We start from the raw sequence: 25,305 nt of genomic DNA, 5'->3' as shown, positions 1-25,305 counted from the left end.
AGCTGAAGGCAGATGCTTAACTGACTGAGCCACCCAGGTGTCCCATGTGTTGTTGTTTGTTAGGTAGGCTCCACATGCAGCGTGGAGCCCAACATAGGGCTTGACCTTGTGACCCTGAGATCAAGACGAGCTAAGAGCAAGAGTCAGACGCTTAGCTGACTGAGCCGCCCAGGGATCCCAATAAATGTGTGTCTTCTGACTGCTCTATGAAACGGCTGTTCCCTCTTCCTTTCCTCAGGCCTCTCTGTCCCCTGAGACACAGGGAACAATATTGGAATTAGTCCAACTTATAACCCTACAACGGCCTCTAAGTGTTCGAGTGAAAGGAAGAGCCAAATGTCTCTCACTTTAAATCAAAAGCTAGAAATGATTGAGCTTAGTGAGGAAGGCATGTCAAAAGCTGGAATAGGCTGAAAGCTAGGCCTCTTGTGCCAGTTAGCCAAGTTGTGAAAGGAAAGGAAAGGTTCAGTTCTTGAAGGAGATTAACAGTGCTACTCCAGTGAACACACGAATGATAAGAAAGCAAAACAGTCTTGTTGCTGATATAAAGTTCAAGTGGTCTAGATAAAAGATCAAACCCACCAGAACATTCCTTTAAGCCAAAGCCTCATGCAGAGCAAAGCCCTGACTCTCTTCAAGTCTATGAAGGCTGAGAGAGGGGCAGAAGCTGCAGAAGAAAAGTCTGAAGCTAGCAGAGGTAAGGAAAGAAGCCATCTCTATAAAATAAAAGTGCAAGGGGAGGCAGCAGGTGCTGATGGAGAAGCTGCAGCAAGTTCTCCAGAGACCTGGCTCAGGTCAGTGATGAAGACGGTTACACTAAGCAACACGTTTTCAATGTAGATGAAACAGCTTTACTGGAAGAAGATGCCATCCAGGACTTTCATAGCTAGAGAGGAGAAGTCGGTGAGCGGCTTCAAAGCTTCAAAGGACAGGCCGTTTCTCTTTTTAGGGGCTAGTGCAGCTGGTGATTTTAAGTTGAGGCCAATGCTCATTTCCATTCCAAAAGTCCTTAAAAACAGTGCCAAATCTACTCTGCCTGTGCTCTATAAATGGAAAAACAAAGCCTGGATGAAAGCGTGGCAGTTTACAATGTGGTTTACTGAATATTTCAAGCCCACTGTTGAGACTTACTGCTCAGAAAAAAGATTCCTTTCAAAATATTACTGCTCATTAACAATGCACCTGGTCACCCACGAGCTCTGATGGAGATGTCCATCGAGATTAATGTTGTTTTCATGCCTGCTAACATATCATCCGTATGCTGCAGCTCATGGATCAAGGAATAATTTCACCTTCCAGGCATTATTATATAAGAAATACATTTCTTAAGGGTATAGTCGCCATAGAGAGTGATTCCTCTGGTGGATCTGGGAAAACTACATTGAAAACCTTCAGGAAAGGATTCACCTCTCTACATGCCATTAAGAATATTCGTGAAAGGGGCGCCTGGGTGGCACAGCGGTTAAGCGTCTGCCTTCGGCTCAGGGCGTGATCCCGGCGTTATGGGATCGAGCCCCACATCAGGCTCCTCCGCTATGAGCCTGCTTCTTCCTCTCCCACTCCCCCTGCTTGTGTTTCCTCTCTCGCTGGCTGTCTCTATCTCTGTCAAATAAATAAAATCTTTAAAAAAAAAAAAAGAATATTCGTGATGTATGGAAAGAAGTCAAAATAACAACTTTGATAGGAGTTTAGAAAAAGTTGATTCCTGGGGGGCACCTGGGGGGCTCAGTCGGTTAAGCGTCTGCCTTTGGCTTGGGTCATGGTCCCGGGGTCCTGAAATCGAGTCCCACATCAGGCTCCCTGCTTAATGGGGAGCCGGCTTCCCCCTCTTCCCACTGCTCATGCTCTCTCTCTCTCTCTCAAATAAATAAAATCTTAAAAAAAAGAAAAAAAGTTGATTCCAACCCTCGTGGATGACTGTGAGGGGTTCAAGACTTCAGTGGGGTAAGTAGCTGCAGATGTGGTGTTAATAGCAAGAAAACTAGAATGTGAAGTGGAGCCCAAAGATGGGACTGAATGGTCACCGTCTCATGTTACAACTTGAACAGATGAGGAACTGCTGCTTATGGATGACCAGAGGAAGTGGTCTCTTGAGATGGAATCTGCTCCTGTTGCGAAGACTGTTGAAATACACCAAGGGTTTAGAATAGTACATAAACTGAGTTGATAAAGCAGCAGTAAGGTTTGAGAGAAACGACTCCAATTTTGAAAGAAGTTCTACTGTGAGTAAAATGCTATCAAATAGCATCGCATGTTCCAGAGAAATCGTCTGTGAAAGGAGGAGGCAATCGATGCGGCAAACTTCATTGTTTTGGAAATTGCCACAGCCACCCCGACCTTCAGCACCCACCATCCTGATCCGCCAGCAGCTATTAACTTCAAGGCAAGATCATTTGTGACTACGTGGAAGCCCGTGTAGGGTATTGTGCTAAGTAAAATAAGTTAGACAGAGAAAGACAAATGCCATATGATTTCACCGATATGTGGAAGCTGAAAAACGATACAAATGAACAAACAGAAAGAAACAGAACCACAAATACAGAGAAGAAACTGGTGTTGGCCAGAGGGGAGGGGGTTGGGGGAACGGGGAACATAGGCGAGGGGGATTAAGAGGTACAAATTTCTAGTTATAACTGAGTCACGGGGATGGAAGGTACAGTATAGAGATTACAGTCAATAATATTGTAATAATATATATCATATGTATAATATAATATTACAATAATAATACGTTGACAGGTGGCAACCTCATTTATTGTGGTGAGCGTGATGTACAGAATTGTCAAATCATCACGTTGTACACCTAAAACCAATACGACGTTGTATGTCAACTATACTTCACTTAAAAAAAAAAAGAAAGGGGGCGCCTGGGTGGCACAGCGGTTAAGCGTCTGCCTTCGGCTCAGGGCGTGATCCCGGCGTTCCGGGATCGAGCCCCACATCAGGCTCCTCCGCTATGAGCCTGCTTCTTCCTCTCCCACTCCCCCTGCTTGTGCTCCCTCTCTCGCTGGCTGTCTCTGTCTCTGTCAAATAAATAAATAAAATCTTTTTAAAAAATAAATAAATAAATAAAAATAAAAACTGTAATTTCTTTTCTAAAACATTATTTTCTGACTTATATTGTGTTTCTGACTTTATTGAGATATATCGTCATACAACTGGATTTAATTTCTATTTTATTTATTCAAGAAACATGCACTGACCATCTAGTAAGTATCAGACCCGGGGCTAGGCCTTAAAAGTACAGCGTAAGGGGCTCCTGGCTCGCACAATTAGTAGAGCATACAACTCTTGATCTTGGGGTCGTGAGTTTGAGCCCCACGTTGGGCATGAAGATTATTATTATTTTTTAAAGATTTTATTTATTTGACAGAGATAGAGACAGCCAGCGAGAGAGGGAACACAGGCAGGGGGAGTGGGAGAGGAAGAAGCAGGCTCATAGCGGAGGAGCCTGATGTGGGGCTCGATCCCATAACGCGGGGATCACACCCTGAGCCGAAGGCAGACGCTTAACCGCTGTGCCACCCAGGCGCCCCGGCATGGAGATTATTTTTAAAAAGTACAGCAACAAATATAACCAACTCCCTCCTGTCATGAAGTTTCCCTTCTAGGGGTTGGGGAGGCAGCCGATATAGGAGTGAACAAACGTATATATAATTTCAAGTGATGCTAAATGCTCAGATAAAAATAGAGCAGGGACAAGGGAGAGAGAATAATGGGAGAGGCTCTATTTTAGATGGAATGGTCAGGGAAGACTTCCCTGAGTGGGTGGCTCGAGAGCAGGCGCCTAAGTGAAGGATGGGGCGGAAGAGGGAGAGGTCATCCAGCAAATGAAATTAAGAAGGTACAGCCAGTGAGGTTAGGAAAAACTCAGCAGTGTCGAGTCTCAGAAGCCAAGTGAAGAAAGGTCTTCAAAAAAGAAGCGATCACTGGGGCCCCTGGCCGGCTCAGTTGGAAGAGCGCACAGCTCTTGATCTCAGGGTTGTGAGTTCAAGGCCCCTGTTGGGTGTAGAGATTGCCTGAATAAATAAGTAAACTAAGAAAAGAAAGAAGTGATCATCTGCGGTAAAGGCTGCTAAGAGCTTTGGGGGATGGACAAGAGTGGTTGCACTGGTTTGGCAGGAGGAAAAGCCTGACTGAGATAGGTTAAAGGCAGATGGGGCAGGGAAAGAAAAGGAGAAAGAGAGAGAATGGGAGGTGAGGAAGTGGCGTATAGAGAAGCATTTAGAGGATTTGGACACAACAACAAAGGATAATTTTAAAAGGCTGTGAGAGGCAAGAGAAGATTTACCTTTCTATTTCCTCAGTGGGCGCTATTACAGGAAAGGGGAAACTTGCTGATGCAGGAGAAAGTTGAAGGAACAAAGCCTTTGAGTAGGTGAATGGGGATGGGATCCAGCATAGAAGTTGAAAGTTGGCCGTGAACAGTAGCGGCAGGAGTAACTTTGAGTCTGCTCCACACATTCCCCAGCGGCTGCATCCAAGTTCTGGGAAGTTTTCGAGCCGAAGGCACAGGTGGAATGGGGTAGGGTAAGGATTATCTAGTCTTTGTCATCTGTCCTCTTTCCCATCTGGTGTCAAGTCATTTGTCCAAGGAGCTCGCTGCCATGTCCTCCTCACCTAGACCACAAGGCCTCTTCATATCTGCCAGCAATATATGCCATACCTCCTCTGCTCAGGGTGATTGGAGGAAACGTCCCGCTGATCCCCACACCACCCTCTAGCATGAGGAACCACACCCTTCAGCCATTCCTGTCTATTCTTTCTGGACTATGTTGGGTGTAGGGACCTCCATGAGCTTTGTCACCTAGAGTTGGACTAAGCTGCTTTAACAACAAGAACAAACAATTATTCAGTGGCTTGACCAAGACAGATGTCTATTTTTCTCTAATATAATTACAATGGACAAAGTTTATGTCCTCCTGATATTCACACATTGAAACCTAATCCCGAATGTGATAGTATTTCGAGGTGGAGGCTCTGAGACATGATTAGCTCATGAGGTCTAAGCCCTCATGAATGGAATTAGTGCCCTCATAAAAGAGGTCCTAGAGAGCTCCCTTCCCCATCCACCAAGCAAGGACACAGTGGGAAGACAGCGACCAGGAAGCTGGTTCTCACCAGACACCGAATCTGCTGGTACCTTGATCTTGGACTCTCCAGTTTACAGAACTGTGAGAAATACATTTCTGTTGTTTATAAGCCATCCAGTTGATGGTATTCTGTCAGTTGAAACTGACAATAATGGTCTAAGGACTAATGTTCCAGGTCAGCTGGTAGCTGTCATCCAGGCACCCAGATTTCTTCTAGCGAGTTCCTCCACTATCTACAGCTGGTGGGGAATGTAAAAAGTCCTTGGACTTTTTTTCTCTCTCCACTCATCCTATGAGATCTTATGTAGCTCTTGACTTTTCTATCACCGATGACTTTGAAATTTGTCTCTAGCCCGGCCTCTCCCCTGAACTTGACATGTCTATTTGGATGTCTTCTAAGCATTTCAAACTTGGTGTCTCCAAAAAATGTCCAGCTCCTTCTGCAGTCCTCTCCCTTTCAGTTAACGACAGCTCCGTTTTCCCAGTTGCTTGGGTCAAAAATCTTGGTGTCATCCTTGACTTCTCTCTTTCTCTTGTATCTCAGCTCCGGTCTGTCTGTAAATGCCATTGATTGGTTCTATCATTGAAATACCAGGTATCCCTCACTAGTTGAACTCCTGTTATCTAAACTCAGAAACCAAAGAGACACAAATACAATTTCTGAAATATCCTTCAATATCGGACGCCTCACTACTACTACCATCCTTAGATCCAAGCCCTGTGCTTTAGAGAACCCTGCACATCACCAGCACTCATCAGATAAAGAACACACGAGTGTTTCCGTGGCTCAGGATCTGAAGTTTAAGGCTGGCACAGCACGACCCGAAATCATAAACATCTAGGACTAGCATGATTCAGGCCCCAGGCAATGCTTCTAAAATCTTGTGTTCTGTGTTCCCAGAACAAAAGTGAATTGTGCTGATTGCTGTAAAGGTTTGCAGGTTGTGTCAGTGCCAACATCAGAGAACACACACTGCTTCAAAGTCTGCAGGACACTGAAAGATAGAGCTTAGGCAAGAGAACCGACAAATTCATTCATTGCCTTGCCAAAACTTTCCTCTCTGATAGCAGGAAGGTAATAAATTCTGGCACAACAAAGTATCATTTTCCAGTAGTGTCCAGTGTCCATTTTCTTGTTTCTCTTCCAGTTTCAATTTCCAACTGGAGGTACTCGTAAATTACCTTGGCATTCACAACGGTTACACATGGTAGCTGAGGGATGTTTTCCAATTGAACAAATATTATTACTCATCTGGATATGCATAGAACTAGACGTAACATGTGTGAGGCATAGTACCAATTCTTTCTATGGGATTTAGCTGGATATTGAATGTTAAAATGGCAGAGAGTTTTATTTTTAAAAAATTAGGAAGATTTGATAAAATTTTCAAAACCAAAATAATCAACTTTATCATTTTATTTTTTAAGTATTTATTTATTTAGAGACAGCACATGTGGGGGGCGGGGCAGAGGGCGAGGGAGAGAGAGAATCCAAAGCAGAAGCAGACTCCATGCTGAGCGCAGAGCTGGACGAGGGGCTCGATCCCACGACCCCAAGATCATGACCTGAGTCAGACACTCAACCAACTGAGCCACCCAGGTGCCACCTCAATCTTCATTTTAAATGTTATATTAATGTGTATAGTTTGCTTTTTTAATTTTTAATAAATGATTTAAATATTTTGGAAAGCAGGGCATCTGCTTCTCCCTCTGCCTCTTCCCCTGCTTGTGCTCTGTCTCTCGAATAAATAAAACATTTAAAAAAAAGAAATATTAGGGTGCACTTGTGGTGATGAGCACCAGGTGTTGTATGGGAGCGTTGAATCACTATCTTGTATCCCTGAAACTGATGTTGGGCAGTTAGTGAGGCCTGATAGAGGAGTGCGAAGCAGATGCTGGCCACACCCTGGGAGCCGCCCCAGGGGATTAACAGCCACCCTTTCGGAGCCACCTCCAAGGGCTAACAGAATAGGAAAGGCCACAAGGGGACTTCCAGGAGCTGAGCATGAGCGCAAAAGGTGCAACTACGCTATATGTTAACTAACTGGAATTTAAATACAAACTTAAAAAGAAAGAAAGAAAGATTAGTAATTTTGGTGAAAAAAAGTCAAGGAAAATATATTCTTAGCGTGTTAATGGTCTTCAGCCAAAGACCCCCGGGAACGCACCTATAGATAAGCAAATTGGCTTTATAAAGCACTGCAGTGAGGGAGAATAGACACACTGGGAATCATGGGTGTTACAAACAGCCTTTTATAGGATCTGGACTAGGGCTGAATGACTTGGGGGAAAGTCTAAGAGAGCGAGGGATTGCTCTCGCTCTCTGGATGTGAGAGAGCAAGGACAATTCTACGGGGATCTCAATACATAAATCTTATCCATAGGGAGACGAGACTAGCACGAGGGTAAAACTAGTTGTTAAGAAGTAGCAGTCACTTATTGTAGCTAAGGGGGAAAGGGTAGTTTGATATTTTGAGGGAGGCACAATGACCTTGTTGTTATCTGTGCTAAGATAAAATATAAAGTGGCCTTGTTTTGTCTTATTTTGTCATGGTCTCAGAGTAACATTTGAGATTGGTATCCTATGAGATCGTTTATGTTCAATAACATGGTCTATCTGTGAGTTACAGGCCAGCCTTTTTTCTCTCTCTTTTATACGGAATAAATATATAATAATTTATTACTTATGCACATATTTTTGTATCTTTGTCCAAATATTTCCAGCTCAGGACGAGAACACCCAGATATGTAGTATGATAATGAAATGCATTCACTCTGATAGACTTTCGGTCACATCAAAGTTATAGGTCTACACATATTTTTTATTTTGTCATTATGAAGGTAAATTTAAGGTATAAAGATAGAATATATTTTATTTTATTATTCAGCTAGTTTTAAGTAGGCTCCACACATGGGGCTTGAACCCACAACCCTGAGATCAAGACCCGAACGCCCAACCAGCTGAGCCACCCAGGCACTAGAATATATTTTAAATGATAGGTTGTGTCTTCATTTAGAGTTTTTTAATGTTTAGACCTAATAGGTGCACCTCTATTTTATACCTTTGTCCCAGGCTGTATAGATGAGGGTGGTGGGGATTTGCTTTTCACTCAACGCATGCGACGTCCGCATCAGAACTCACCGCCCAAGCTTAGAAAGCAAACAGATTCAGATCGTGAGGGCTATTCAAGACACGTCCAGAGTTCAAGCACTTCTCCCACCCCTGTTGCCAATACTCTGGCTCGAACCACCCTAATTTCTTACCTGGTGTGGTGGAATTTGTATTCTGTCAATTTAGCTAAGCTGGAACTATGTTTCCCAGAATTCCCTTTCTCGTGTGGTTTTGCCACGCCAGGAAGACAAGGCAGGATTTGGAGGCAGAAGTGAGGCTGTAGCCACGCCTACTCTTGAAAGGTTGCTGCAGAGTCAGACGCTGCCGTGGCTCATGCATGTTTTCCCCGGTCTGCTGGCTCCCCTTGCCCGTGTAAGGCAGCAGCTGGGCCCACAGCCCCTCCAGCAACCCCCGGTTCTCTGCCTTCTGCTTCTCCAACTCCAGGCTTAAGTGTGTGTGTCGACGAAGGGCATCAGCTTCTATTGCTGGTCGTCAAAGTTGGAGGCTTGGAGGTGTGCTGAGACCAACAGGAGATCCAGTTTGGCCTCGTGGGTTCCAGTTCATCTTCAGGGGTCCGGTTCGACCTTGACATCCAGCACGTCATGTCCATCTTTCAGAACACCCACCACCAGAACTGCCTTGTTGACTTCTAGCCCAACACCAGATACACAACCCGTGTAATCTGTTTAAGCAGCCCTCGTGATTGTATCAGGCTAAATACCTATAATAAATCGCTAATTTTATATCACTCCTAATGGTTCTGCTTCTCTGATAGAACCATGATCGATACACCTGGACTTTTGCAATCGATTCCTGGGCAGCCAGAATAATCCTGCTAAAACTTGTCAGATGTCGCTCTGCTCAAATCCTTCCAGTAGCTTCCTTCCCACCTCACTCTAAAGTAAATGCGGGTCTTTAGTCTCACTGCCCCAGACGCAGTTTAGATGTCTTCCAGCGGTCCATATCCTTGCCTCATCTCCAAACGTTCCTGGATGCCTCAGCATCATCGGGAGGCAAATGTTAGTGTTTGGCATGAGCCTGATGAAGCCTGCTGCAGTGGGAAGCACAGAAGCTTTGGCACTCACGTCTGACCCAACTGGACCCAGGAAGGCTCTGGCTTGCCCAGAAACAGCCCAGTGGAATGAATTCACACAATTCCAAAGTGCAGACTGTTAAGACCCTGCCGGTGACCATGAGACCAGAGAGTGAAAAATTGCTGAGAGATAAATTCCTCACTCTTCTTCCTTCTTATGCACTATTCTGAGACACAGTGTTATGTGACCTCTCTGAAGAGATCCCATGTGACTGAGCAACTGGCTTTGATTTTTGTGGGACTCTGGCCAGCGAAATAATGCACTAGCTTGTATTTCTTTCTTTCCTTCTCTGTTTCACTTCTCTTTTCCCCTGGCTGTGGGGATTGCAACTCCCAAGAAAGCATTAGCATACAACCTTCGATTTGGACTCCATTTTCTAGGGAACATAGGCTGACATTTAGTATCAGAAGAGGTCCTAGAAAACAGACCCTCAGGATATGATTCTGTGGTTGTTTTTTCTCACGTATGTGAAGGCAATAGGGATCTCACTGCTGGTAGCGAGTGAAGTGATAACCTTGGCCTTCAGCTGCAACAATTATGAAAGCTCTCTCTTGTGGTGAACGGGAGACTAAAACAAAAAACAAAAAAACAAAAAAAACCCAAAACAAGAAACCACATCCAGCTCAGGCAGGTTATAAGTGGCACAGGTGCAAAGGACTCCAAACGTGCAACTTTAGTAGATCTCCTGTGTCAGAGTCAAGGTCCCGACAGAGAAAGAGTAGGACCCTGAGACCTGGGATAGGGACATTAGGGCAGACAAACCTAAAAACCTTTATCTCATAAATTCTCCTGAGTGTTCCTGGGTGCCTGAGCAGCCCCTGCCCTCTTCCCAAGGAAGAACAGTTTCCCTTTTCCTTGAGACTATCCAATAATCTCACGTGAAGCAGAGGTCTCATAAGATGGCATTTATTCTCCTCAAGACCTGCTCCTATCACCTCCTCAAATAACCAGGTCAGTTCCCGGCAAATCCTGAGTGGGGAAATTTAAGTCCTGACCTGGGAAAAATAAGCTATACATCAAAGGAATTAAAAAACCTAGTTAATATATGTGGGAGAGATCTTGGGGGTTTTAGACATGGCGGTGAGGAGGCAGGCATGGCAGAATATAAGACTGGCTCATTGGGATCACATCATCATGGACCACTGTCCCATAGTTCAGGCTTCAGTATTCTTTTTTTTTTTTTTTACGAATTTATTTTTGAGTAATCTCTACACCCAACGTGGGGTTCAAACCTACAACCCTGAGATCAAGAGTGCATGCTCCACTGACTGAGCCAGACAGGCACACACAGTCTTCAGTATTCTTGCAAGGGTAGCTAGATCTCAGGGGTGCCTGGGTGGCTCAGTAGGTTAAGCATCTGCCTTTGGCTCAGGTCATGATCACAGAGTCCCAGGATTGAGCCCCATGTAGGGTTCCCTGCTCAGCGGGAAGTCTGCTTCTCCCTCCATCCCTCACCCCGCTTGTGCTCTCTCTCCCTCTCTCTCTCTCTCTCTCTCAAATAAATAAATAAAATCTTTAAACAAAAAAAAATTGAAAAAAAAAAAAAAGGATAGCTAGAGCTTGTCTCTGGTAGATAGTTTCCAAAGTCCTTCCCTTCCTCTTTATATGTGCCCCTCCTCACATCAAGAGATGGAGTCTGTTTTCCTCTTCTCTTGGAATCTGGACTGGTCTTGTGATTTGCCTTAACTAACAGAATATGGTGGAAGGACACCATTCCAGTTCCAGACCTAAACTTCATGAAGACTGGCAGCTTCCATTTCCTCCTTCTTGGAAGCCAGCCACCATGTAAGAGATCCAACCACACTGAGACCCCCATACTATGAGGAAGTACAAGGTAGCCATGTGGAGACACCATATTAAGAGAGATGACTGAGGAACGCAGTCAGTTAAGCATTCACATCCAACTCTTGGTTTCAGCTCAGGTCATGATCTCAGGGTCGTGAGATGAAGCCCCACGTTGAGCTCCATGCTGGAGCTTGCTTGGAATTCTCTCTCTCTCCCTCTGCCCCTGCTCCCTGTGTGCACACTTGTGTGCTCTCTTTCTCTCTCTCAAATAAATAAATCTTTTTTAAAAAGAGAGAGAAGACTGACCAGTCCCCAGGTGTTCCATCCATCCCAGCTGAAGTGCCATTTATGTAAGTGAAAAGTACATCTTGGACATTTCTTCTCCTACAAACACCTGTAAACACCACATGAAGCAAATGGACACCCAACTAAGCCTAACCCAGATTGCAGAATTGTGAAAAATAATAAATGCGGTTGTCGTAAGCCTTTAAGTTTGGGGGGGGGGTTGTTATTCAGCAACGAATAATTGAAATATGGTCTTAATACTTTACAAGGATGGTTCGTTAAAGCAGGATGGTGGCCTACAATAAATGAGGTCAAGATGCTAAAACTTCCATGGTCGAGTATTTAAGAAGAGGTCAGAAAGTTCAAGAAGGTGGGACAGTAAGATCCAAGAACTCAGCATCTGACTATGTTCTCTAGGAGGGTCCAGAGGACATTCTCTTTACTAAGGCAACGAGGGTTCACTGAGAAATAGACATCAGCGTCTCTGAGTAGCTCGGTGGTGTCTGTCTTTGGTAGATGGGGATGAAGAGTGAGAGATGCTGCTGTGGAACTGGCATCCCTAATAATTGTAATATTGGGATCCCAGAATGGCAGAAGTGGCGTCCAAGGCCAGGTGAGTATGATGACTGTCATGGGCAGCAAGGCCAAAGTGACAATGAGGGTGCCTTGATCTGCAGGAATCTATGGCAAGTTGACTATGGGGATGGATGGATGGCTGACTGGGTAATCCTCGATTTTATTTATTTATTTATTTATTTATTTATTTATTTATTTATTTAAAGATTATATTCTGGGGGCCCCTGGGTGGCTCAGTCAGGTAAGTGCCCTACTTTTGGTTTCAGCTCAGGTCATGATCTCAGCGTCGTGAGATCAAACCCCATATTGGGTTCTACGCTCAGCATGGAGTCTGCTTGAGATTCTCTCCCTCTGCCCCTCCCCCCACTCTCATGCGTACACTCTCTCTCTCAAATAAATAAAATCTTTTAAAAAAAAAAAGCTTAAAAGATTTTATTTTTAAGTAATCTTTATACCCATCATGAGGCTTGAACTTATGAACCTGAGACCAATAGTCACATGTTCTACTGACTGAGCCAGCCAGGTACCCACTCTCAATTTTTATGTTAAAAAAAAAAAATCAAGGGGCAACTGGGTGGCTCAGTTGGTTAAGCGTCTGCCTTCAGCTCGGGTCATGACCCCAGGGTTCTGGGATCCAGTCCTCCATTGGGCTCTCTGCTCAGTGGGGAGCCTTCTGCTCCCTCTCACTCTCGTTCTGCCTGAAACTGCGCCCGCTTGTGCTCTCTCTCTTCCTCTGTCAAATAAATAAATAAAATATTTAAGAAAAAAATCAAAAGCTGATCAGCGGGGGCGCCTGGGTAGCACCGTCGTTAAGCATCTGCCTTCTGCTCAGGGCGTGATCCCGGCGTTCTGGGATCGAGCCCCACATCAGGCTCCTCCACTATGAGCCTGCTTCTTCCTCTCCCACTTCCCCTGCTTGTATTCCCTCTCTGGCTGGTTGTCTCTCTGTCAAATAAATAAATAAAATCTTTAAAAAAAAAAAAAAAAGCTGATCAGCAGAAGACTGTCATTAACTGCCACAATGGAAAATGGAAAATCACAGTCTCTCACCCAGATCCTAGACCTAAGTTCACAGAACCAGAACACCTTGACTACAGTAGAGGTCGTGCCCCATTAAGGAGCAACTCTGCAGTGAGTGATACCATAGTTACGTATAGTAACTGTCCCTCTGATCCTGCCCCAAAGAGATCTGCGGCCATTTGCTGGGGTAACTGTGCACTGGAAAGAGAAGAATATTCACAGTTTTCAAAGGCTGTTAAAGATATGGAGTCTGAGCTGACACAGAAACTAAGAGACACAAGATGCCAACATAGCTTTCTGGTTAGAGAGGGACTAACAGAGGCCAGACGATGGATGGAGTTTAGCCTAAACCCAGTGGCTTACATGATCCTGCAGATACAATGTGGCTGGAGGCACCTGTGGTGGATAAAGTTTCTGTAGGGAGCTTATGGAAGCTCAGAAAGGAGAGTTGTAGTGAGGACCCCTGAGATCTAGAGTAAGGACATACTCACCATGGGCCATTTGAACCAAAAGTCCTGATGTGGCACTGGGCCCCGCTGTGACCACTGGATGCCAGGGGCTGTATGTCTTAAGCTAGATGTTATCAGGCAGGAAGAACAACAATTCAATATGATGGAAGTGTTACCTTCAGGGCTGGGCCCGTAGGCTTCAGAAGGCACAAGTCAGTCAAATGGGCAGGCAGCTCGGACTCCCATTGCATCTAACTCTGTTGATCTGACACCTCTCCTTTAACTCATAGCTATGGTCTCATGCAGGGTTCCCTGCAGCTGATTGATAAAAGAGGAAAGGAGTCAGACCCCTTTCACGGATAGGTCAGTACGATATTTTGGCACCAGCTGGAAGCAGACTACTCTATTACAGCCCCAGTTGGGGTAGCCTTGAACAGTGGTAAAGCTTCTCAGGGGCAGAACCGTGAGCAGCGTACTTCTTCCCCTTTTGCATGGAGGAAGAGATGGACTGAGGTGCAGACGGACACTAATTCCTAACAAGTGGCAAATGGCTTGGCTCGTTGGCCAAGGGCATGGAAATCACAAGACTGGAATTTCGAAGAAAAGCAGGTCTGGGTAAGGGGCGTATGGATGGGAGTAGGCACAAGGCATGCGGATCTTTGTGTCTCATGTTAACGCTCACCAGAGACTGTCTACTGCAGGGGAGGCTGCCCAGCCAGCCAGTCGCATGTCCCATATTGGGGACATCAACCAGGCTCTGAGCCTAGCAGCTCTACTGCTTTGCAAAAGATCCATAAATGAATGCCCACGGTAGCATAGATGGAGGCTCTGAATGGACCCCACAATTTGGGTTCCCTCTCACCAAAGTTAATCTAGCAACTGCCAACAAATAGCCAACCAGCCAACAGGCTGCAGTGTAGCGATGCAGGTCAGGGAGACCCGCCAGCCCCCTGCTGGCAACTCAGTTGTATCAGCCCCCTTGCACTTTGGAGAAGGCAGTGACTCATCCTTACTAGAATGTTCGGCTGTGTACTCCAAACATGGGTTGCCGTTCTTGCCCCTAGCGCTTCTGCAAGCATTACTATCCAAAGGTTTAAAGAATTCTCAGTTCAGGGGCGCCTGGGTGGCTCAGTCGGTTGAGCGTCTGCCTTTGGCTCAGGCCATGATCCCGGGATCCTGGGATCGAGCCCCACGTAGGGCTCCCTGCTCAGCGGGGAGTCTGCTTCTCCCCCTCTTTCTGCCTGCCACTCTGCCTGCTTATGCGTGCACGATCTCTCTCTGTTAAATTAATTAATTAATTAATTAATTAAAAAAAAAAAGATGGGGCGCCTGGGTGGCACAGTCATTAAGCGTCTGCCTTCGGCCCAGGGCGTGATCCTGGCGTTCTAGGATCGAGCGCCACATCAGGCTCCTCCCTAGGAGCCTGCTTCTTCCTCTCCCACTCCCCCTGCTTGTGTTCCCTCTCTCGCTGGCTGTCTCGCTGTCAAATAAACAATAAAAATAAAATCTTAAAAAAAAAAAAAAGAAAGAAAGAAAATGCTCAATCCATTACCAGGACCAGAGGATCCATTTTATGGCAAAGGATGTGAGCCAATGGCCTCATGCACATGGCCTTCCCTGGTCTTACCATAAGCCTACCACCCAGAAGCACCAGCCTGAGAAAACATAGAATCGAATGACGTCATTTCCACAAGCTTAAATCTCCTCCTGTTTATAATGAGGATTATAAACAATAGATGATACTCCGCAGGATTGTTGTGGGATAGGAAAGAGATCATGTATAGAGGGTATTTTACATAGGCCCTGCTGTGCAGAAAGTGCTCGATAAATGGTAGGCATTATTATGAATTGAATTGTGAAAGGCCTCGGCATCCCGAGAGGAGCTGGTGTTTCGGCTTCACGAAGCCCAGCAGGGCCGTGTTTCCCACTCCAGCATGATCTGTTTTGAATACTCTCAGCTGTTCAGAAAGGCCCTGGCTTCAGTGACATGTTTCTGCCAGTGGATATGGCAGAGACACCGTCACCGGGCAGAGCTGGAGGAAAGAGGAAAGAAAACCCAAGATGGGTCCGGGAAACGGAAACTCAGTCTGGGATTGGTTGGTTGCCTGGGTGGAGGAGGCATTCCAAATGTGATTATAAAAAGCCAGCCTTCAGCCAGAGAGCTGTTACCTCACCGCTATTCCCATCTAACATCAGGCTCCGGGAAGGAAAGGAAGATTCCTCTTCTCCCCTCCACCAAGGTAAACCCAGAAGCTAGGAAGTGTGAATGGCAAGCTGCCAGCCTCTGCCAGGCTGCCTGCCTGTGAGCCTCATGCCCCGAGAGCCCGGATGCCCATTCCTCAGGGAGGCTATCCCCTGGGTCCCTTGTAGTGCCCTGGGCTAGGACTGGTCCCAGGAGATGGCCTGGGAGCTTTGAGGGGCTTGGGGTATAAAATGCCAAGAGGCATGACACTTAGCGTTTGGTACCAAAGCAGCAATCTGTGGCCTTAACCCTGGCACTTCACTTCTTTGGGCTTTAGTTTGGCATCTGTAAAATGGAGACCGAGCTACCTTACCTGCCCAAAGGACTGGACGATCTCTGAAACTCCTTTAATGTAGGATCTAATGTGACAATGAGTTCATCTTCGAGGATAGATGAAATTATCTGGAGTGGTTGTTAAAAAAGTGTGTGTTCGGGCATCAGTCAACTGTGGGTTTAAATGCTGACTGCCACTTCCTAGCTGGGCAGTCTTAGGAGTATGACTGAACCGCTCCCAGTTCCAGCTTCCTTCTCTGTAACACATGGTTGAGAGCAATGGTACCTACCCCATGGGGTTGTTCCGGGTATGAATGCCTAGTGCCATGAAGTGCTAAGTCCTCAATATATGGGAGGTTGTTCGTTTTTAATTCAAGGAAAATTCATTGAGCTGACAAAGATCACATGAGAGGTGAGTTTGGGGGCATATGTACTTTCCTACTCTGTGCTATAATGGAAGGAGCATAAGGTTTGAATTCCGAGTCTTGAGCGTGTGTCTAGGCTGCACCACTTGCTGTGTTACTGTCGTTGCCACGAGGAAATTGAAAGCCCGCGGCTCGTTAGGAGGGTCCTGGGCTCAGTCCAGAGCACCTCGCTGCATTTTATGGACTCATCCCAGAATAGGAAGGGGAAACCACCGAGCCGGTCCAAAAGAGCTCTGGAGACCATCTCCTCTCTCTCCCCCTCCTCGGGCTAGTGACAAAGCCTGCGCGCGGCGCCCCCATGCGGCAGGAGGCGGTGGCGCTCTTCCTGAGCTACCTGCTACTCTACGCCTGCGGCGGGGTGGAGGCAGGTAAGGAGCCCCGCAGGCGGGAGGGCCGAGGGATAAAGACGCGGAGAGTCTCAGACCCTAGGGGAGAGTCTCAGGATCCCTGGTTCCAGGACGGGAAGGGCTCTCACGATGGACAGCTCCGGGTCGCTGTAGCCAGGGTCCCAGATTCGAATGCCCCCATGTCAATTCCTCCGTCCCACCCGAAAGCTACTCTGTGCCAGTTCTGCGCCCTGCACCGCGCCTTCGGTGAAGTCTCTTCCCTTCAGGGAGGCTCCCCGAAATGGAAGGCTAGGGGTGGTCTCGAGCATCAGGCACAGAGAAGGGAGCCCCGCTCCCCACTCCACTTTGTCCCCTCCCCATAGGCAAGCGAAAACAGGAAGAACGACGCTCGAAAGACCGAGGCTCCGGGTTCTGGGGTGCGCTGACCTACATGGCGGTCGGAGGAGGTGCGTCCGGGGGCCGGAAAGCTCGGGAAGGTGGGGCGGGCCCGGCTGCGGGCGTTCCCTCGTCACCTCCTCTTCCTGCAGGGCTCCTGGCCGCCGGGCTGCCCGCGCTGGGCTTCCTGAGCACCGGCATCGCCGCCAACTCGGTGGGCGCCTCGTTGATGAGCTTGTCGGCCGTGGCGAACGGGGGCGGTGTGCCCGCCGGGGGGCTGGTGGCCACGCTGCAGAGCCTCGGTGAGTGGGCGGCCGGGCCCCCGGGCCGGGCTGCCAGAGCCAGGTGACACCACGAGTCCGGGTGTTCTTACACTCTCCATCCTGCAGGCGGGGAAACTGAGGCACCGAGGGACTAAGTACTGTACTCGCGTTCTCCCAGTTAATTAGCATCAGAGTCAGGATTCCAACCTCATCATATTCCTCGCTTTTAACCACGAAAGCCAGGTGCCTCACTGATGCTTTGGCCAGGTCACAACAAGCCTCAGTTTCCTTATCTGTTAACAGGGATGACCATCCTTAATATATCATTTTATGAATCTGCTCAATCCTAGAGAACCAGGTTGGCAAAAAAGGTGGTGCAGAGGGGCGCCTGGCTGGTTTAGTTGGTAGAGCATGTGACTCTTGATCTCCCGGTTGTGAGTTCGAGCGCCATGTTGGGTGTAGAGATTATACTTTAAAAAAAATTTTTTTTATTAAAAAAAAAATGCATTCACTTCTCTTTTCCACTACTTTCTTTTTCTTTCCCTCCCTCTCTCTCTGAGGCCTCTAAAATCCCAGAGAAAAAATTGCCCCTGGCAGACTCCCCCTCTGCCTTCCTGAATCTTCCATCTGCTCTCAATTCTGGATGACAAAAGCTCAAAGAACCAGCCCAAAAGAATAGAGCCCTTCTCAGAGGAGGCAGAAGAGAAGACACAGATCAGTCTACACCCCAGCAGTGGGAGGTGAAGGCTGTGGGCAAAGCTAGGAACAGTCCTGTGCTGTAAGATGCTTGCGCTCGTGCATGTCACAGGGTTGTAAGGGGGATGAAATCCCTTACTTGTGAACCCCCAGCCCCCAGAGGGACGTCTCCACTGAGGTGGCTGTTATTAGCATTATTAATAACACAGTGTGTTCACCGCAGATGTGAAGAGAATTGGCTGTTATTTGTGTATTTTCCACTCTGAAACACATCTCTGGTTTGACATGACAAGTCAAGGGAGAACTAGAATTCACTTTGCAAAAGTCCTGTCCTCTCTCAGGACCCCTGTTTCTCCACTGGAAATGAAGAGGTTGGACCTCACTAATGGTTTCCAGGCATTTGGATTCCCAGGCCCCAAGTGACCTGGCTCTCTCTGCTTTACAGGGGCTAGCGGTGGCAGTGTCCTCCTGGGTAAGATTGGTGCCTTACTGGGCTACACGGTCCACAAACACCTAGAAAACAGCAAGGAGGAGGAGGAGGAAGAAGAGGAGTAGCCAGCAGCAACTGGGAACCCACTCCTTCCTCCAATTGTAGTCCAGAGCTTTCTCTGTCACACTCATCGGTGACCTAAGTGAAAACACAGAGTAAAATTCAATCAGAGAATGCTTTGCCCTGGCGCCTGGGTGGCTCAGTCAGTTAAGCATCTGCCTTTGGCTCAGGTCATGATCCCAGAGTCTTGGGTTTGACTCCTGCATTGTCTCCCTGCTCAGCGGGGAGCCTGCTTCTCCCCCTCGTTCTGCTGCTCCCTTTGCTCCTGCGCTCTCGTGCTCAAGCTCTCTCAAATAAACAAATAAATAAAATCTTTAAAAAAAGAAAAAAAAAAAGGAAAATGCTTTGCCCTTCTGTGAGTCATGCTTACTGTGAGAAGCCCTGCAAGATCTGGCTCTAATTTGCCTTCTCCACACACCTCCGACCCCTTCCTCTCTGAAGCCAACCACAGCTCCCGGAACCTAACCAGGTGGTTTTGTCTCTGGGCCTCAGCACATGCTGTTCTTACTGCCTCGAATGTCCTTCTGAAGCTCATAACCCAGCTGAGACATCCCCTCCTCTGGGATTCCTTCCCAGCAGAGCCTCCTGCCACAGCGTGAACACTCAGGCTCGATTTCACAGGGTGCCCGGGGAGGCAGAGCTCAGTCTGTTCTCAGTGGGAGAAGCTTCCAGCTACTTTTCTGATTAGGCAGAGATGGAGAAACCTGATCTCCGTTCTCTGAGGAAGCGCAGAGCGATCTCCCTTAGATGGAGAATATAACGCCAGACCTTCTCCTTGGGGAAAGTATGTAACGGCAGCTTTTTGAGGGCTCAGCTCGGCCAGGTCTCCTTTCCTCCAAGAACTCTGGGGATCAAGGGGACAGTTTGCATATGGAACCTTTACGCCTTCTGAATGGAAAGGAAAGTCCAGGGGCGCCTGGGTGGCACAGCGGTTAAGCGTCTGCCTTCGGCTCAGGGCGTGATCCCGGCGTTGTGGGATCGAGGCCCACATCAGGCTCTTCCGCTGTGAGCCTGCTTCTTCCTCTCCCACTCCCCCTGCTTGTGTTCCCTCTCTCGCTGGCTGTCTCTATCTCTGTCGAATAAATAAATAAAATCTTTAAAAAAAAAAAAAAAAAAGGAAAGGAAAGGCCATCCCAAACCTTTGGGGGGATCCAAAGTTCGAGAGGCCTGTCCAGGTGAACCAGGGTGCCTGGACCCAGGCGGGGTCCAGGGGGGGTGGCATAGAGGTCCCAGAAATCAAATGGCAGTGAAGACAGGGCTGGTGCCGGCACCAGGGTTCTGGTCTGTGAGTGGGCGCACCAGCCTCCAGCCCAGACCAGCCTCCTGCAGAGATCAGCATCCCTGGGGAGTGGTCCTGTGTGAACCACGAAAGCTGGTCACAAAAGGGCCACGGTAGTGCCATTCAGGCCTCGCCTGCCCCGCCCCACTTATAATCCCCAAAGTCTTCTCCAATTACCGCTGTGTGTGGGAAGGTGGGTAAGAGGTCCCATCCCACCCGCTCCCGCCCCAGATCTAATGCCCTGTCTGCAGCCGGCAGTCGTGTGGCTCAGTGGGCCTGCCCCAGGCCCCAGAGAAACGCTGCTCGTGGGAGAGATGCGCAGGTGGGAGAGACACCGCCTGCTCCTCAGGCACTCTTCATGGCTTGTGTCCAAGAGCAAAAGCTGGGGGGCGCCTGCGTGGCTCAGTTGTTAAGCGTCTGCCTTTGGCTCAAGGCGTAATCCCGGTGTGCTGGGATCGAGCCCCGCATCAGGCTCCTCTGCTGGGAGCCTGCCTCTTCCTCTCCCACTCCCCCTGCCTGTGTTCCCTCTCTCGCTGGCTGTCTCTCTCTGTCAAATAAATAAATAAAATCTTAAAAAAAAAAAAAAAAGAGCAAAAGCTGGGCTGCGTCCCCTGACCTGACACTCACCATAGGGCCTCAGCAGAGTCCTGTCTTGGCCGGGGCCACCCCCAGAGGGGCAGACGGGGGACCCCCACCCACAGAGGAGGTGGAGTCTCAAGCTTCACACTCGACCGAGCCCTGCACCCCAGTTTGTCTATAGGGTTGACATCCCAGAGACACAGTGTATAACCCTCAACACCTTCAGGGAGGGCGTTGTCTCTAATATCTCTCCTCCCCAATGCCTGGCACAGGCCTGGCACGCAGTAGTCTAATATATGTGGGTAGAATGGAACCCGAGGTCAGCCGCCTCCCATCTACCCGTCCCTTCACCTTCCCCAGTATTCATGGGAAGGATGACTGGACCTCTTGTTCTGTCCCTCGGGGACCCTTGATAATACCCACTGCCACTACCATGTAGGCCCGGGGATAGGGGAGCTGAACCCCGTTTAACACTGGTCTGAGTAAACACAGGCCTTTAACCTCTTACTCAGCATTCTCCAGCACAGATGAGGCTGCGGTTTTCAAACAAGGCAGTGGAGCACAGTAGCTAGGAATTTCCTCTGGAGTCCTACAGACCTAACACAAGTTCCTTCACCACATGTGACTCGGTTTCCTCCTTTGTAAGATGAAAGCCTAAAGCAGATAGGAAAAAGCCAAATAACAGCCGGGAACTAGATCATGTGACTTTGGAGTCAGGGTTTACTTTCTGGAGCTCACCAGAGCTCCTTTCTGTTCTTCCTTTCTCCCAAGGGTGGGCACCCTGCCCCCAGGAGCATATACCCCCCACTTATTCCCTTGACATCTTTTTTTTTTAAGATCTTATTTATTTATTTATTTATTTATTTATTTATTTGAGAGGGAGTGAGACTGAAAGAGTGCAAGCAGGGAGAGTGGCAGAGGGAGCAGGAGAAGCAGGCTCCCCACTGAGCAGGGAGCCCGGATGTGGATGCAGGACTCGATCCCAGGACCCTGGGATCATGACCTGAGCTGAAGGCAGATGCTTAACCGACTGAGCCACTCAGGTGCCCCGGCATCTTTTTTTAAACGATTTATTTATTTTGGGGGGGACGCCTGGGCGGCTCAGTTCGGCTCAGGTCATGACCCCAGGGTCCTGGGATGGAGTCCTGCATCGGGCTCCCTGCTCAGCAGAGAGTCTGCTTCTCCCTCTCCCCGCTGCTTCCCCTGCTTGTGCTCTTTCACTCTCATTCTATCTCAAATAAATAAATAAATAAAATCTTTAAAAAAAAGATTTATTTATATGAGAGAGAGAGACAGAGAGAGAGGACAGACAGAGGAAGAGGGAGAGAATCCTTAAGCCGACTCCATGCTGAGCGTGGAGCCTGACTCAGGGTTCAATCCCAGGACCCTGAGATCATGACCTGCGTCAAAACCATGAGTTGGACACTTTAAGCCACTGAGCCATCCAGACGTCCCTTCCCGTGGCATCTTATTCACGTGAACAGCTTCAAGGCCAGAGACAGACAGCTCTGCCCCCAGGATTTCAGATTTGAGGCTTCAGCACTTGTCAGGCTGAATGACACTGAAAATGACCCGTCTTTAAGGGGACACTCTTCTTACCACAGGATCCCATGGGTCTATGCAGGAGGACTCCTTGCTTTCATTCTTCAGGCATTTATGGGGCCCTCAGTCTGTCAGGCACTGTGCCGGCTGCTGAGAACACTGTGGTGGAAGAGACCCAGTTCCCACCTCCTTGGAGCCCACAGTGCACAGACAAGGAGCCCCCACAAAGAATCTATGACCCCCTCCTCCCTCCCTGTCCTTGCCCCCATCTCCTTCCACCCATCCTGGCCCTCGGGAGCCATCATGGGCCACGATCATCCTGTCTCCAAAGTGTGAGGCAGAATGAGGAACACAAGCCAGAATTCACGACTGCAACACGTCAGGAGACGCTAATGCGCTGGTAGACTCCTCCTTGGCAATGGCCTTCAGAGAGACAAAAAGCCGAGTCCTGGCCCAGCAACAGGGTGGTGCCTCCAGCAGGTTACCTGCCTTCGAGTCTCAGCTTCCTCGTTTTTAAAACAAGGGGGCTTGGATATTATGGTCTCTGAGTTACCTCCTGCCTAAAACTGCTGAGCCTGGAGCACATGCTTCGGAATCCTCTCAGTCCTGTCTGATCCTGGCCCTCTGAGAGTGGATTTTATTTTTAGAAGCTGCCAAAAGCCACCTTGTGGTGCCAACTTCGGTGACTAAGGTGGGTGATGGTGCCGAGAGATGCCATGTTTGGTCACAAAAGAGGGTGACTAGAAACCAGCAGGGCAGTTCCTCACTCTGAGACCACACCCTAAGACAAGTCCAAAAATAGATCCCATCTGTGTGGTTGCCCTGATGGAAAACAACATTGAGGTCCTCTGTCCTCATCATTTCTCTCTGGACCTCAGTGTCCTAGTCTATGAAATGGAGGAGAGGAGGAGTTGGACTCCCATCCAGACCTGGAGTGTCTTTCCCCAGTACTCAAGTGAGAGGTGTTTTCCTCTTTAATAAAATCCCTTCACGTAGGGGTTTCTTTTATTCTTTAAGGGCCTCCCTGGCCCCCAGACCCTTGAAAGTCAGCTCACTTCCTCTCAGCACCATCTCATGGTGCTATGTGCTGCTGTGGCCACCAGGTGGCAGTACAGTCCCGCCCTGACTCTCCCTCAGCCTGCATCATCCTTTAGCCCCTCCACAATTACCACCAGCCCTCCCCAGGGCAGACCCCACCAAGGACGCTGAAAACCAAAACGAATCGGACCCTGCCTGTGCTCTACAGCAGGAGCTCCTGAAGCTCACAGGAGTGGTCAGTCCTGAGGATCCCTGCAGGGCCTGCCCCTCCTCTCCCTTGCACTGCGGGCCCTCCGTCCTGCAATGCTGGGATCTCCAAACTCCTCAGCAGAGCACTCAGGACCCTCTGCAGTCAGGTCTTACTTCCAGGCCTACAGCCTGTGCTTCCAGACTGGAGCCATGGGGATCTAAAGGAAATGAGAAGAACAATCCACACACACTTCTCCTTGGCTGGGCAGCAGAGAATGATGCCAGGTATAGGGTATCCCTGGATTCAGCCTTGAAGGGGGCCTGGGCCAGCAGAGGGCCTGGGTCAGCAGTAGCTGGAGGGACCTGAGGCAGAGGAGGCCTGTGGCTTCCTGTGAAGAACTAAAGAGCCACTTCCTTTAAGCAGATGGCTGTGGGGGAGGGGCAGAAGAGTAGGGAGTATGGGTTTCCTGGCTTAGGGGGAAAAGAAAGGGGCCCCAGCAAGGCCCCATGGAGAAGTCCAGAGCAGCCTCCTATTTCCCTTCCATCTGAGGTTTCTGTGAAGCAAACAGTGCAGACAGGTAGGGTCACACCCTTTTCATGGGCTATGAAGCCATAGAGAGGAGAGTCAGGTTAGGGGCAGGCTCAAGAAATGGAGCCTTGGTTACAGGCCCAAGCACTCAGTCCCAAGTAACCAAGTCCAAGTACTAAGCCTCAGAGCCCAGTCTCAGACCTCCAGATCCAAGGTTTTACATATATTAACTCATTTAATCCTGACAACAATCCTCTTGGGTATTATTGGGATCTTTGCTTTTCAAAGGAAAAGATCAAGGCAGAGAGAGGTTAAATGACTCCCTAAGGTAAACAGCTAGCAAGTGGCAGGACCAGGATCTGAATCTTGACAGGTACTCTAGAGCAGTAACTGGCACCCAGAGAGGACTCTACAAATAATTGTCCAATAAAAGTACTTAACCTCCCTTGGTCCCACCCATCCCCCCACACTCAATCCAGCAACCAGCCGCCTGTAGAACCTATTTTCTAATTATTTCTTGAGTCTGTTCATGGCTCTCCACCCACATGGCTCCCCTCTCATCATCTAGCTCACTACCCTCAGTCCTGGAGGTCACCTACAAGGTCTTCCTAATGGGTCTCCCTGTGTCCACTCTTGTCTATTCTTCACACAGAGCCAGGAAGATCTTAAAGCAAAACAAAGTGACCCCCCCCTTCCAGCTTAAAGCCCCCCAGGAGCTGCCCATCACACTTAAAATTCTACTCCCTTACTCTTGTGTTCAAGGTCTTGAATAATGTGCTCCTCCGAAGCTCCAGCGTCTTACCTCACCTTGCTTCCCCTCCCCCAACTCTTTTCCAGCCATACTGGCCTCTTATTTCTTTCCAGAACCCTCCAAGTGCGTGGCGACCTCAATGCCTTTCCACAAGCTCTTCCCTCTGCCTGGAACACTCTTGTTGCTTCAGGAGTCAGCTCGAATATAACTTCTCCGGAGACCCAAGCCCCCAATCTAAATTAAACACTCCGTTATTCCAGCAGCCTGTACTTTACGTTCTGAGAATGGATCACGATTGTAATAAAAGCATGATTGGTGTAAGCATTTGTTACTGTCAGACTTCCTCACTAGACTCTGAGCTCCCTGAACACAAGCACAGGGTTCATCGTTATTTATCCCTAGCACCCAGCTCAGCTCCTGGCACACAGAAGGCGCCCAGTAGCGATGGTGGGGTGCATGGTCCAGATGGACGGACAGACCGATGGATGGGTGGATGAAAAGCAACTGAGTGAATAAATACATTTTAAAATTAGGAGACTATTCACCCTGCCTCTGTTTCTCAGGGCAGGTATAATGTGTGCAATTCACACGGGAGTTCTTTCCACCCACCGAGAGCTCGCATGCACCGCTCGCCACCGAGGCCTTTCCCAGGCAAGGCCACTGGGCGGGGCTTCCTGGACGGTTGCGTGACGTCAAGGGGAGGCGTGCCCGGACTCCGCCTCTGCCTCCTAATTGGCGGGCGCGTGGCGGCGGCAGCCACGCTCAGAGCCGCGGCGGTCGGAGGAGCTGTGCTGGGAGTGGAGAGGCTGTGGA

General features: G+C 48.5%; 1 protein-coding gene across 1 annotated transcript; it reads left to right on the top strand.

Moving 5' to 3' along the window:
• The first annotated feature begins 15,569 nt into the window (after window positions 1-15,569).
• Window positions 15,570-18,920, top strand: IFI6 (interferon alpha inducible protein 6). Its single transcript, XM_026516915.4, has 5 exons — window positions 15,570-15,654; window positions 16,627-16,722; window positions 17,064-17,147; window positions 17,229-17,378; window positions 18,481-18,920. The coding sequence occupies exons 2-5, from the start codon at window positions 16,653-16,655 to the stop codon at window positions 18,588-18,590; spliced, it is 414 nt and encodes a 137-aa protein (XP_026372700.1). The 5' UTR covers window positions 15,570-15,654; window positions 16,627-16,652; the 3' UTR covers window positions 18,591-18,920.
• Window positions 18,921-25,305: the final 6,385 nt, after the last annotated feature.

Source organism: Ursus arctos, unplaced genomic scaffold (assembly GCF_023065955.2).
Source record: "Ursus arctos isolate Adak ecotype North America unplaced genomic scaffold, UrsArc2.0 scaffold_32, whole genome shotgun sequence".
NCBI lineage: Eukaryota > Metazoa > Chordata > Mammalia > Carnivora > Ursidae > Ursus > Ursus arctos.
The sequence above is the reverse complement of the archived record's forward strand: the minus strand, read 5'-3'. Positions and strand labels throughout refer to the sequence as shown.